This window comes from Bos indicus x Bos taurus, unplaced genomic scaffold, assembly GCF_003369695.1.
Source record: "Bos indicus x Bos taurus breed Angus x Brahman F1 hybrid unplaced genomic scaffold, Bos_hybrid_MaternalHap_v2.0 tig00003786_arrow_arrow_obj, whole genome shotgun sequence".
In the NCBI taxonomy this organism is placed as follows: Eukaryota; Metazoa; Chordata; class Mammalia; order Artiodactyla; family Bovidae; genus Bos; species Bos indicus x Bos taurus.
Window position 1 is genome coordinate 1 of NW_020867741.1, and position 12068 is coordinate 12068.

General features: G+C 40.8%; 1 protein-coding gene across 3 annotated transcripts; it reads left to right on the forward strand.

The window, feature by feature from the left end:
* Positions 1 to 1988: 1988 nt before the first annotated feature.
* On the forward strand, positions 1989 to 7320 carry LOC113889157 (P antigen family member 3-like). 3 transcript variants are annotated; one of them, XM_027535970.1, is made up of 5 exons: positions 1989 to 2072; positions 2981 to 3060; positions 3520 to 3658; positions 4062 to 4187; positions 7208 to 7320. In XM_027535970.1, the coding sequence occupies exons 2-5, from the start codon at positions 2989 to 2991 to the stop codon at positions 7228 to 7230; spliced, it is 360 nt and encodes a 119-aa protein (XP_027391771.1). In that variant the 5' UTR covers positions 1989 to 2072; positions 2981 to 2988; the 3' UTR covers positions 7231 to 7320. The 3 variants fall into 3 exon arrangements, with proteins under 3 accessions (XP_027391771.1, XP_027391772.1, XP_027391773.1); XM_027535971.1 differs by having other exon boundaries at positions 3526 to 3658; XM_027535972.1 differs by having other exon boundaries at positions 3529 to 3658.
* The last annotated feature ends 4748 nt before the right edge of the window (positions 7321 to 12068 follow it).

Below are 12068 nucleotides of genomic sequence, written 5' to 3' on the forward strand. Positions count from 1 at the left end.
CCAGCCCAAGATGGAGTCCTGCTTTCAAGATGGAGCCGGTTCTGTCTGTTTCCTCCTTCAATGGTAGTGACATAAGGATGTATATAGACAGATACCAGAATAGAATGGAGATGCAAGAAACAAACCATATCTCTGTGGTCAATTGATTATTGTGAGGGGTGCAGAGGCCATTCAATGGCAAAGAATAATTTTCAACAAATGGTCTTGGGATAACTGGATGTTCACAACCAAAGAATCAGTTTAGACTTATACCTCACACTGTATATAACTAACTAAAAATTGATAAAAAACCTAAATATAAAAGCAAAACTATAAAGCACTCAGAGGAAAACAGAGATGTAAATGTTACTGTTGGATTAGGCAATGATTTCCTAGATATGCTACAAAAGCACAAGCACCAAAAGAAACAAAAACAGGCAATTTGGAATCATCAAAATGAAAACTTTTATCCTTCAAAGGACACTATCAAGAAAGTGAAACATCCTGGGCACCTACTGGATACTGGCAAGGAGCCTTGAATCCCAGGCAGACCAGAAGAACACCCAAACAACCCTGTATGGTGTGGGAAGGGGGAAACGAGGGGGAAGGAGATGTGCAGGCTAGGTGGGATCAGTGCTCCTGAGGTGCAGCTAGGGAGGGAAAAGTTCCCACCTCTGGAGAGGCACTCTTGCCTCGAGGGGATCTGTGGGATGGGGAAGGACCTTTGGGGTTATGGAGGAATGCACCTGGTGTTTCTGCCCCCACTCCCCCCATTCAACCTCCAGGACCTGCTGAGGCCTGGGGCTTACTCCTCTGTACTCTGAAACTGGAGGCACTCTGGGGCCCCCTCCAGGCCACACTCAGCATAGGCCACACCCCTGCCTAAGCCACCCTGCCTGAGCCCCACCATTCCTAAGCCCTGCCCTTTACAGCAAAGGTTTCTTCTACCTTTTAAAAATTTCCCTATTTGCTAGTGTAGCTGTGTCTTACCTTCCAGTGATTGTTTCGTTATATGTTTAATTTTTCTAATTTAATCTGTTAGTTTTCTTACTCATTTTATTTTTTATTATTTGTCATTGTCTTCCACCTTTCTTTTCTTTTCCTTTATTTCCTGGTTTGCCATACAGCTTGCAGGATCTTGATTCATGAGCTTGAGCTCCTGTGGTGGGAGGACCAAGTCCAAACTGCTGGATTAACAGAGACACTCAGACCTCACGGAATACTATTTGGAGTGAGGTCTCTGGAGGGCCACATCTAAACACCTGGTCCTGGCCCTGCTTAACTGCCTGCAAACTCCAGTGCTAAAATTCTCAGGCCAATCAAGCAGTGAGTGAAGAACACAGTTCCGCCTAACAAAAACAATGATATGACAAAAAATATGTACAGACAAAAGAGCAAGGTAAAAACCCTAAAAGACCACATAAATGAAGAGGAAATAGGGGAAACTACCTGGAAAACAATTTAGAGTAAGGATATTAAAGATGATCCAAAATCTTGAAATACAATGGAGGCATGGATTTAAAAAAATACAAGAAATGTTTGACAAAGATTTAGAAGAAATAAGGCACAAACAAAGTTGAAAACACAATACCTGAAATGAAAAATACACTAGAAGAAATCAATATTGAGACTCACTGAGCAGGAGAACAAATAAGTGAGTTGGAAGACAGAATGGTGGAAATAACTGCTGAAGAGCAGAATAAAGAAAAAGAATGAAAAAACGTATATCTATTTCTGTCATGACTGTCTTTCTGAGACACATTCTCCACTAAGGGTAACCTGGGACTACCTATCACCACAGTTTGTGGATGCATAAGAAAGACTGCACTGGAAGGAAAAAAATATAGCCTTCAGCCCCTTTCTCACCTGCAGAGACCCTGCGGTTCCAGGACTCTACCTCAATGGCAGGAAAAACGCAACCTGCATTGCACATGCCCAACTCAGTGAGCATGCGCAGTGTGTGCGTGCACATCCGTTGCTGCGCATGCGCCTTGGTGCCATACGCCGTCCTGAGCGATCTGTGAGGAGCGTTGGGCCTGAGACGGGTCTGTTTATTCAGTCCCGGTTCTTTCTCACTACTTAAGACTCACCAGGTAGGTTCACAGGTCTGTCCTGTCTGGAGTTTAAGTGTGTGTGCCTGTGAGGGGGAGCCAGCAAGTTTCCCGCGGATCGGGCAGTGTGATCTAGGGCCGTTGAGGAGGAAGGCCCTCAAGATAGTCGTCTTTCTCCTCACAAGTGTCGCGACTCCATAGTTCTTGCCTTGATGGCCGTAGAGGAAGGGCAGTGGGCAGAGGAGGGCAGGGGGGTAGGATGATGGTGGGGGGAGACTTGGGGGTGCTATTTGAGATATCTGGTTCATTGGGGCCCTGGAACTGACGACAGAGCACAGAATCTGGGGCCGGCAGTGGGACCTGGGCAGGGGGCGGGTGGGCGATTAAGGAAAGGCCTAGAAACCGGACCGCAGTGGGGTTGTGACTGTATCGCGGATTTTGTGGTAAGGTGCCAAGAGAGAAGTGGACCGGTTGCTCTGTATGCAGCCTCACCTCAGCCCCAGACACTGAGAAAATCGCCATAGTCAGGCTGTAAAGACTGAGCCTTTCTTCGTGTTCCAACTGAATTCCAAGGGAGTTGGGGAAAATAGGTCTGGTGAATAGGAGTGTGACATGAGCAGTAGTCCTGAGCTTTTGAATTCCTAGCAGTATTTCACTAAAGATCTTCATGATGGAGAAGTCTGTTGTGAAATCAAACTTCCTCACAAAAATTCAGCCTTCTTATGTACCTTAAGGTGATTTCTCTGCCAGCTTCGCAAAGACACAAATGGCTTTGCAAGCGACTGTATTTGGTGTAATTGAAATGCATGTACACTCATACTTAACCAGAGTTTTCTTTCGAAAGTATTTTCACATTAAAAAAAAAAACAAGTCAACATAAGGTCATAAAAGTGATCAAATATAGCTGTACTCTTAAATACATTTTCTAAATCACAACATTCTGCTTTCAGGGAGAAATATGAGTGGGCAAGTGGCATCAGCATTGGGACCTACAAAGCAAGATTGCTCCCAGGTGGATGAACCTGTGGTTGTGAGTAACCTTACCATTTGGTGTTTTCTATTAGCACAAGTTTATTTTTGAGAAAATGATGTTAGGTAGTACAGATGCAGTGATAAAGGCCTTCCATGCTGATAAAGGGTGACACTTTGTCTTAGGAAGGAACATTGATCCAGATATATTATAGTCCAGCGTTGCCTGGATGATTATACTGTTAAATTCCCTGGAAATGTGCCCAGTGACTCCCTCCTCCTGCTTATTAACAACAGGCTGCATACTTCCATCCCAACATAGACTTAAATAACTTCCAAAGTCTTCCTGGGTAACTCTTCTCTGTGGGAAGAGTAACTTTATTAAAAGTAAGTACATAGTATTGTGTTGGGAAAATGTTGTTAGGTTTACTTATGCTCAGATATATCTATGTATTATGTATATTTATGCTATTAGATGTATTAACAAGAAAAGGTTTTATTTGCATGCACTCTCTACTAGGACCAGCAGCCCAGTGTTGAGCAACCTCAACAAGAGGAACCGCCAGCTGAGATTCAGGATATCACACCTAGAAAGGAGGAAGTACATGTAGAGGATCCAGTGAATCGTGATGAAGAAGAGGAGAAGGATCCCTTTGAAGGTAAAGTGTATCTGTGCCTCATGCCTTAAGACATAACCAGTAAGAAGAGGAAAGGAAACATTAGAAAAGGACTTCAGACAGTTCCTAAGAAACTGAGGAGAGTATAGTTTGCAGGTCAGTGTGGTCCCTCAAATTTTCCCTTGTTTTCAAGACAAAGAGAAGGGGGCAACCTAGTTGTCTGAGGACAACCCTGGAAAAGGAAAATGGTAATAACATTCGCAAATTCTGCTTTCCTTTTTCTCCAGCAAAACATTCCCGGAATAATGCTCCTGAGGTTCTTATTCATCACATTTTTAGCATACTAACCTAAGGCTTTTAATTCATAACACCGAGGGAATGAATATCATCATTCCCTTGTTATATTGTATGCTTTACAGCTTAATTGATGCTTTTTTTTTAAAAGATTCTGGCCTGGAAGCTGATCTCCAGCGATTGGCTCTGGCAAAGACTGGGGGTGAAGGTGGAGATGGTCCCGATGTCAGGGAGGAGTTTGCATCAAATATAGAGCCTGTTGAAATGCCAGAAGCAGGTATGTCATCCATTCAGAAAGTAATTTATGTGGTTTCTGTTTTTCAGAATATCTTTACTAATATAGAGGGAACATTACTATTACTTTAATAACAGAGTTCACATATTCTTTGAAAGATAGTTCAGACCCCAGATGCCTGAGTGCCTGACTTACAGACTTTCAAATAAAGAAACAGAGAGGATCAAAGCCATATCGAATTGAAAATAGGGAACCGTTTCTTCTCTTGAGTATAAGTACTTTAAGCAACAGCTAATAATTTTCAGGTTCTTTTATAATTTCTGCTTGTAGCAAATATGGAATGCATTTGTAATAAATATCAGTTTATATGAAATATGCTTAGGCATCCAAGTAGGTTCTAGTACCAGCTTTAGCATAATGTGTGTGATTCTGTATAATCCCTTAACTTCTAAACTCAACTTTACTCCTGTAAGTTGTAAATTCAGAACAGATACACGACGATGCTGATTTTTCAATGCTAATTTCTGCATTCTCTGATTCTCTTTGATGGAATGCATACAAGAATACTCTGTTTTGTATGATGTATTTATCATAAAATATCATCTTGAGTCAAATTATAACAAGGGAATTGAGATTTCATTTTCTAACAGGGGACACATGTACACCTGTGGCTGATTCATGTCAATGTATGGCAAAACCCACCAGAATATTGTAATTAGTCTCCAATTAAAATCAATTAATTAATTTTTTATAAAAGAAAATGAGCCAACATTCTGCTTGATGTATGTTAAGTTCTCTCAAATTCTGAATTCTCTAGCTCTTTAAAAAATAGTTGCATTTTAAATCCTTTCCCCAGGGAAGCATGAAATGACTGAATAATAAAATGGCCAAAGATAGTCTAGTTTCCTGTTTCTGTGGCTGATCAAGTTGAGAGAGTGCATTTAGTCAGTGATATTCAAGGCAGGTGTGAGTAAGATACATATGCTAAGCACACTACCTGCCCCCACGTTTGGTCTTTTTTTTTGAGGGGCGCGCGAGGTTGCTTATTTTAATTGGAGGATGATTACTTTACAATACTATGAAGGTTTTACCATATACCCCACTCTCGCTCTTAAAGAACTAATAAAAATCTGAGCCTCATGATATAATCCTCTCTAACCGTATCAAGTATGTTATTTTTCCTCTTTGATGCATGAGTTTAAAAAGTTTTGAAGGCCAAAAATTGTAACTAGTTCTTCTTGCATAATCAACTCAGTATCTTTCACATACCTGTTTTCCAACTTGCTGAGAATAAATTGCATGATTCTGATTTTAAAGGAGGAACTTCATAATTAGGGAAGAATTTACTGTGTATTAGCCTTCTAAATATTTTCACTTTACATTTTTGTTCCATTCTATTTGAACAATTAGATGAAAATGCAACTTTCAGACGACTTTCAAGTAACTACAGAACATGATTAAAATGTTCTCATAGAAAAATCTTAGCCCTAAATATGCGTGGTATTTAAAAAGAAAAATACATAAATTACAAGGTACATAAATACAAAATCCTACATCCAACATAAAAGGTAAGAAAAAGAGCAACAGAATAAACTTAAGGGAAAAAGAAAAAGATATTTATTAAAAGACAGGTATGAAGTGTTAGGAAGAGGAAAATAAACTCAACTAATAAATAAAGACAATGTGCTAGTTTACATAATTTTTAATATATATATATATATACACACACATTTTTTAATATTCTTCTCTGTTGTGATTTATCACAGGAGATTGGACATTAGTTCCCTGTGCTGTATAGTAGGACCTTGTTGTTTATCCATTCTGAATGTAATGGTTTGTATCTGCCAACCCCAAACTGCCAGTCCATTCCTCTAGTTTACATAATTGTGAAGCAAATGGACAAAGCCCAAGTACACATAATTAGAAATATGAACAAGACACTAACAGTTAGGGTAACAGTTAGTATATTACAGAATTAAAGCAGAGTATAATCTGGAACTCAAATATTTTCAGAATATTGATGAAATGGCTAGTAGGGTAGAAAAACATATTATTTAACATACCCCACAGTAACTAAATAACTAAACATCACAAATACCGTGGATGAACTTTTGAAATTGGTCAGAGTTTTCTCTCAAAAGCCATTATCATTTAGAAACAAAAAAATCTGCTTTTCCAGATTTTCTTTCTCTCTTCCTACTTGCTTTTCTCTCTCACTCATAGTCCCTCTTGCTCTCCCTTTTCTTCTCTCCTTTTTTTCTTTCTTTCTTTTTTTTTTGGTGTGGCTGTGAGAAACAGTCCTATTTCTGCTTCACATTTTGATGTCACCATGTAGCCAGTGATAGTAATGACTTAAAATTAGTGTCACATATAATTTATTATACCAACTGGAATGCTTCCCAGGGTGAAAAGAAACATTTAGAATTACATGAGGGCCCCAAGTAAAAAAGGGGACAAATGTTTAACCGACTTAAAACCACCATATCAGGGATGAAGTAGAACAAATGAAAATGTCTACAGTTTTCGACAGTAGAGAAGAAACAAATGTAATACTGGCCTTTTTGTTTACTTCACTTAAGCAGTAACAGAGAGAACAACTGTTTAGCTATCCTATATTTGGAATATTATTTCAAACCAATGCATTTAAATGATACTTTTTTGGGATTTTTTGTTTCAGTTTTTGTGTATTTTGTTCTCCTTAGGGTGCTTTTTGTTGTTAGATATTTTACTGAATGTGTACACAGTTTTGCCTTCTACTGAAAACTACCTTCTGATAGGTTCCATTGATTTCATTTGTTCCGAATTCAGTGTCCTTCTTTTCTTGTACAGCTAGGAAGAGTAGTGTGTTTTTAAAAATACTGGTAATGTGCCTGAAAAGTCTATAAAATCTCTATAGAGGATTAACTGAAGGTAAGCCAAAGGGTCGCCCTTAGTGTTCCTGTTTTAGTCCATTTTATCAAACTACAACTGCAGTGAACTTTGTATACCTCTCCTGTCATCGAAATAAAGTTCTGCTAAGTAACTTTTTTTTTTAAGTAACTTTTTTAATGTTTGTATTATAGGTGAAGGGCAGCCATTTGCTTGAAAGAAGATAAACTGAAACCATCTGTGCTGTTCTTATATTGTGTATTTGACTATTAAATTTCGGTCAATAAAGTTTCGTTTTCTACTTGCACAATTTTTGTTAAATTTATCCCCGGGTATTTAATGTTATTGAAAATTCATGGTTTGTGATTTTTATTGTCTAGTTGATGCTGTATGTAGAGATAGAATGTCTATATATAGATTTTCTGTCCAACAATTCCTCTAAATATGCATATTAATTCCAAAATTTAGATCTAGATTATTTTTGCTTTTCAAAATATACTATTATATTTGAATATCAACAGTTTCTACTGGCTTAAACCTTAAACCTGTCCTCATTTTTTAGCATTGAACAAACCTGGCCAGAATAGTCTTGACTAAATCAGGTGATAATCGGCTTTTTTCCCAATAGGAAATGAAAAATCTTCTCCATTTCAACCTGTTTACGTTGCTTTTTTGTAGATATACTTTATCAGAGTAAGTTCCATTCTATTCCTAGTTTGCTGTCTTGAATATAGATTAATTTTCATCAAACACTTATACTGCATCAATTGTGATGATCATAGAATTGTTTTCCCTCCATTTTTCTATTAATGTGGTGAATTGCATTGGTAACCTCATACATGTAAACCACCCTTGCACTTCTAGGGTTAAAAAAATTGGGTCATAACATATTCTTTAGGTGTAATCTACATGTTAATGCATATACATACATATATATACGCACACATAAAAAATTCATAAAAGCCTGTGGTCTTCTTTTGAATAAATGGGTTTACAAAATGTGCCACCCAAATCTCATACGGTGTCCCTGATGAAATCATTGACAGAGAAGCATTTTTAAAAACTTAATATATAGAGAAATGGAATGCCAAAGCCATTGTTTTTTTTTTTTTGCTACCAAAGCCATTGTTAAAGGTTGTAGGGAGACAGGAAAAGAACTGCTGTCAAATTGCATGGCAAATGGCACAGCATATCTTTCACACATTTCTGACTTGCCTTCCAACGGTTTTTGGGTGCAGGGAGAGAACAGCCACAAACATCTTTTCTTCTCCATGACATCCTCCATTGGCTTGATAGTCACCAGATCTCAGAAGCCCTCCAGTTGTCTGTGAGTGTGTGTGTGTGTGTGTGTGTGTGTGTGTGTGTGTGTGTGTGTGAATCACTTAGTCGTGTCCGACTCTTTGCAACCCCACGAACTGTAGCCCACCAGGCTTCTCTGTCCATGGAATTCTCCAGGCAAGAATACTAGAGTGGATTGCCATTCCCTTCTCCAGAGGATCCTCCCAGCCCAGGGATCGAACCCTGGTCTCCTGCAGATTCTTTACTGTTTGAGCTATGGGGAAGTCCTCCAGCTGTCTGATTCCTCCCTTATATCCTTATTATTAATATAATAACAAAACGCTTACATCTCTGAGCCCCCATCTGCATCCTCATCACCAAAAAAATATATTTCTGCAACAAAGGACCTACTCAGACTTCACTCTGCTTAGCGAATAACAGGATTATAAATAGCAGCTGTTGTGCCCTTACAGAGGTATGAAAATCCAGGTCCAAAAGGATTGAAAATGGGAGGTTCAAATCTACCATGAGACTTAAATAAGAGTATCCCATCTTACCAAAAAGTATGTGACAAAGCCCCTAGGTCATGGAGCTGTCTGACAAGATTAGATCCTAGCTAGAAGAAAAGGGAAAGGAATGAGGGGAACTTCGTGAGACAAAATGACTTGAGTCTTATCTGCTCTGTCTCCGTATTGGCTATGACCTGACATAACTGGGCTTCCCTGGTGGCTCAGACGGTAAAGAATCCGCCTGCACTGCTGGAGACCTGGGTTTGATCCCTGTGTTGGGACGATCTCCTGGAGGAGGCCACGGCAACCCACTCCAGTATTCTTGCCTGAAGAATCCCCATGGATAGAAGTGCCTGACGGACTATAGTCCACGGGGTCACAAAGAGTCAGATACGACTGAGCGACTAAGCACAGCACGTGACATAACTAAGATTATCAGTACTGGCTCTGACACATACTGAGTGAAGGTGAGAAAGGTATTTACATCCTTTGGATCTGTTTCCCCATTTCTAAAATGGAAATTACAATTTTACACTAAATATTTGTTATGAAGAATAAACAAGATAACATGTGCAATAGGCATTACATTGCAAATGGATTTGGCTTATTCTCCAATTTTTCATTTAAACATTTATTTTTACAATACAATTCTCTCAGAAGTGATACAGATTTTGAATTTCAAGTAGGATATAAGGTTAACTTTTAAAATGAACTGGACTTCAGAAACATATTTTGTCTAAGTAAATATATTGATTCAATAGCAGATTCAGTAGCTGGTATCAGACATGGCATCCATTGTAAGGTTGGTTTGTTAATGAGGACTGACAAGGCTACCCTGAGTCATAGCATGTAGTGAAAACCGTGCTCCTTGCTGTGTGTGATGACAAAATAAGCCAGTATTCTGGTCACGCAACATCACACAACTCAACACCAGATTCTGTCACATAGTCAGGCAGCCCGTCCCTAAGTCACAGCACAGGAGCTACAGGGCCTCAGGGCACCGTAGCAGTTGTTAGTTTGGCTTGTCACCTTCTATGGGCTTGGCCAGTAAGGAGACAATGAACCCAAATGGATTCAGATTCTACCTTACAGACAGTGCAGAAGCAATATGACCCTGGTGTCACTTGCCTTGTCCCTAGTCCCGCGGTTTGCCACTGAATTGGAAGGCCTCAGTAACAGGCACTACAGGTGGTGGGTCTCTGCCAGGAAGGAGTCCACAGTTGTGCCCTATGGCACTGAGCAGCTCTGCAGTCCACAGCTGTAGTTTCAGCTTGCGCTAGGGAGACCATCCTATGTTCAACTGAAACCACAGGTGGATGAGTAACAACTTTGTGTCACCTCCAGCTGGATGAGGAGGCAGGTGAGAAATGGCCTCATAGCAGCTCTTCATCAGGCTGCTTATCTCCCCTTGCTGCAAGACCAATCTGGAGGTTCTCTGCCAAAATTCAAGTCAGCCTGCAGTTTAGCCTTGCCTACGTAGCCTAAGTGGGGACATGCAAGGGCACCAGGGCACCAAGACAGAGTCACACTCCTACAGTGTCTGGAACAAGACACAAGGCTTTATGTATGATGCTACAAATATGACACCTATATACTGACTCCTACATGGAGGAGACCTTTTCCTGTCAGTCATAAAAATACTCCTTCATTGAGTACACACACATTGATTACTAGCATGTCTCAGGACGTGTCTGCAATGCTTGAAATAACAAGACCAGTGATGTGAGGTGGATGATGGGAATATCACCCTGGGGAGCCAGACAGACACATAAAAAGAAAAGAAGTGCAAAGGAGAAACACAGGGAATGGACCTAAGGGAAAAGCAAAGTAAAACGGTGAGCAGGGTGGCCAAGAAGCAGGAGGAAAGCTAGAAGATAAGGTTCATTCTAAGAGTGAAAGAGGTTATATATAACACAGTCGTGCTTTGACCCAGGCTGTGGATGAGAGGCACAACCTCCCCTGCATCACTGCCCCTTTTGAGGGTGGTGTCTGGGAGTCTAGAGATTCTGAAGGGAGAGAAGGAAAATTCATAGTGCAGGGGGTACGTGCACCCGCCCTGATAGAGATGCAGGTGCAGCTTGTTACAGTTACCAGGTGGGGATGAGCAGAGTTGGATTCGGTGACTCAAGAAGAAATGTGCAAATGAATGTAAAGGGAGAAAGCACATGGAGAGGGGGTAAACAGCTCCAACTCCCATTTCTGTACCAGGGTAGGTGCTCCATATTACTGTCGTGAGAAGGCTCCCTGGTCTGAGCTCTGGGAGGGAGTGATGAGCATTCTAAGGACCCATCATCACCAAAGCAGGGGGCACTTGAGTGTTTGAAGACTTAAGTCTCAGCCTTTACCACTGACAGACACAGAAAGCTTCTTCGCCCTGCTGAGAGTGGGGCTCTGGAAGCTTAGGGAAGCTCAAAGGTAAGGTGGAGGTGGTGGTGGTTGTTCAGTCGCTCAGTTGTGTCCAACTATTTACTACCCATGGCCTGCAGCATGTCAGGCTCCTCTGTCCTCCACTATCTCCCTGAGTTTGATCAAATTAATGTCCATTGGGCTGGTAATGCTATCTAATCATCTCATCCTCTGTCGCCCCCTTCTCCTCCTGCCTTCAGTCTTTTTGCATCAGGGTCCTTTTCAATGAGTCAGCTATTCGCATCAGGTGGCCAAAGTATTGCAGGTTCAGCATCAATCCTTCCAGTGAATATTCAGAATTCATTTCCTTTAGGATTGGCGGGTTTGTTCTCCTTGCTGTCCAAGGGATTCTCAAGGCTCATCTCTAGCACCACAATTCGAAAGCATCAATTCTTTGGCACTCAGCCTTCTTAGTGACCCAACTCACACATCTGTACATCACTATTGGAAGAACCATAGTTTTGACTCTACAGACCTTTGTCAGCAAAGTGATGGCTCTGCTTTTTAATATGGTGTCTAGGTTTGTCATGGTCTTCCCTGGGGGCTCAGCGGTAAAGAATCTGTCTGTTATGCAGCACACTTAGGAGATATGGGTTCAATCCCTGGGTCAGGAAGTTCCCCTGGTGGTGGGCATGGCAACCCACTCTAGTATTCTCATCTCGAGAATCCCCTGGACAGAGGAGCCTGGTGGGCCTCTGTCCATGGGGTCGTAAAGAGCCAGACACTACTGAAGTGCCTGAGAATTCATGTAAGCTAGATTTGTCATAGCTTTCCTTCCAAGGAGCAAGCGTCTTTTAATTTCATGGCTGCAGTCACCATTTGCAGTGATTTTTGAGCCCAAGAAAATGAAATATGTCACTGC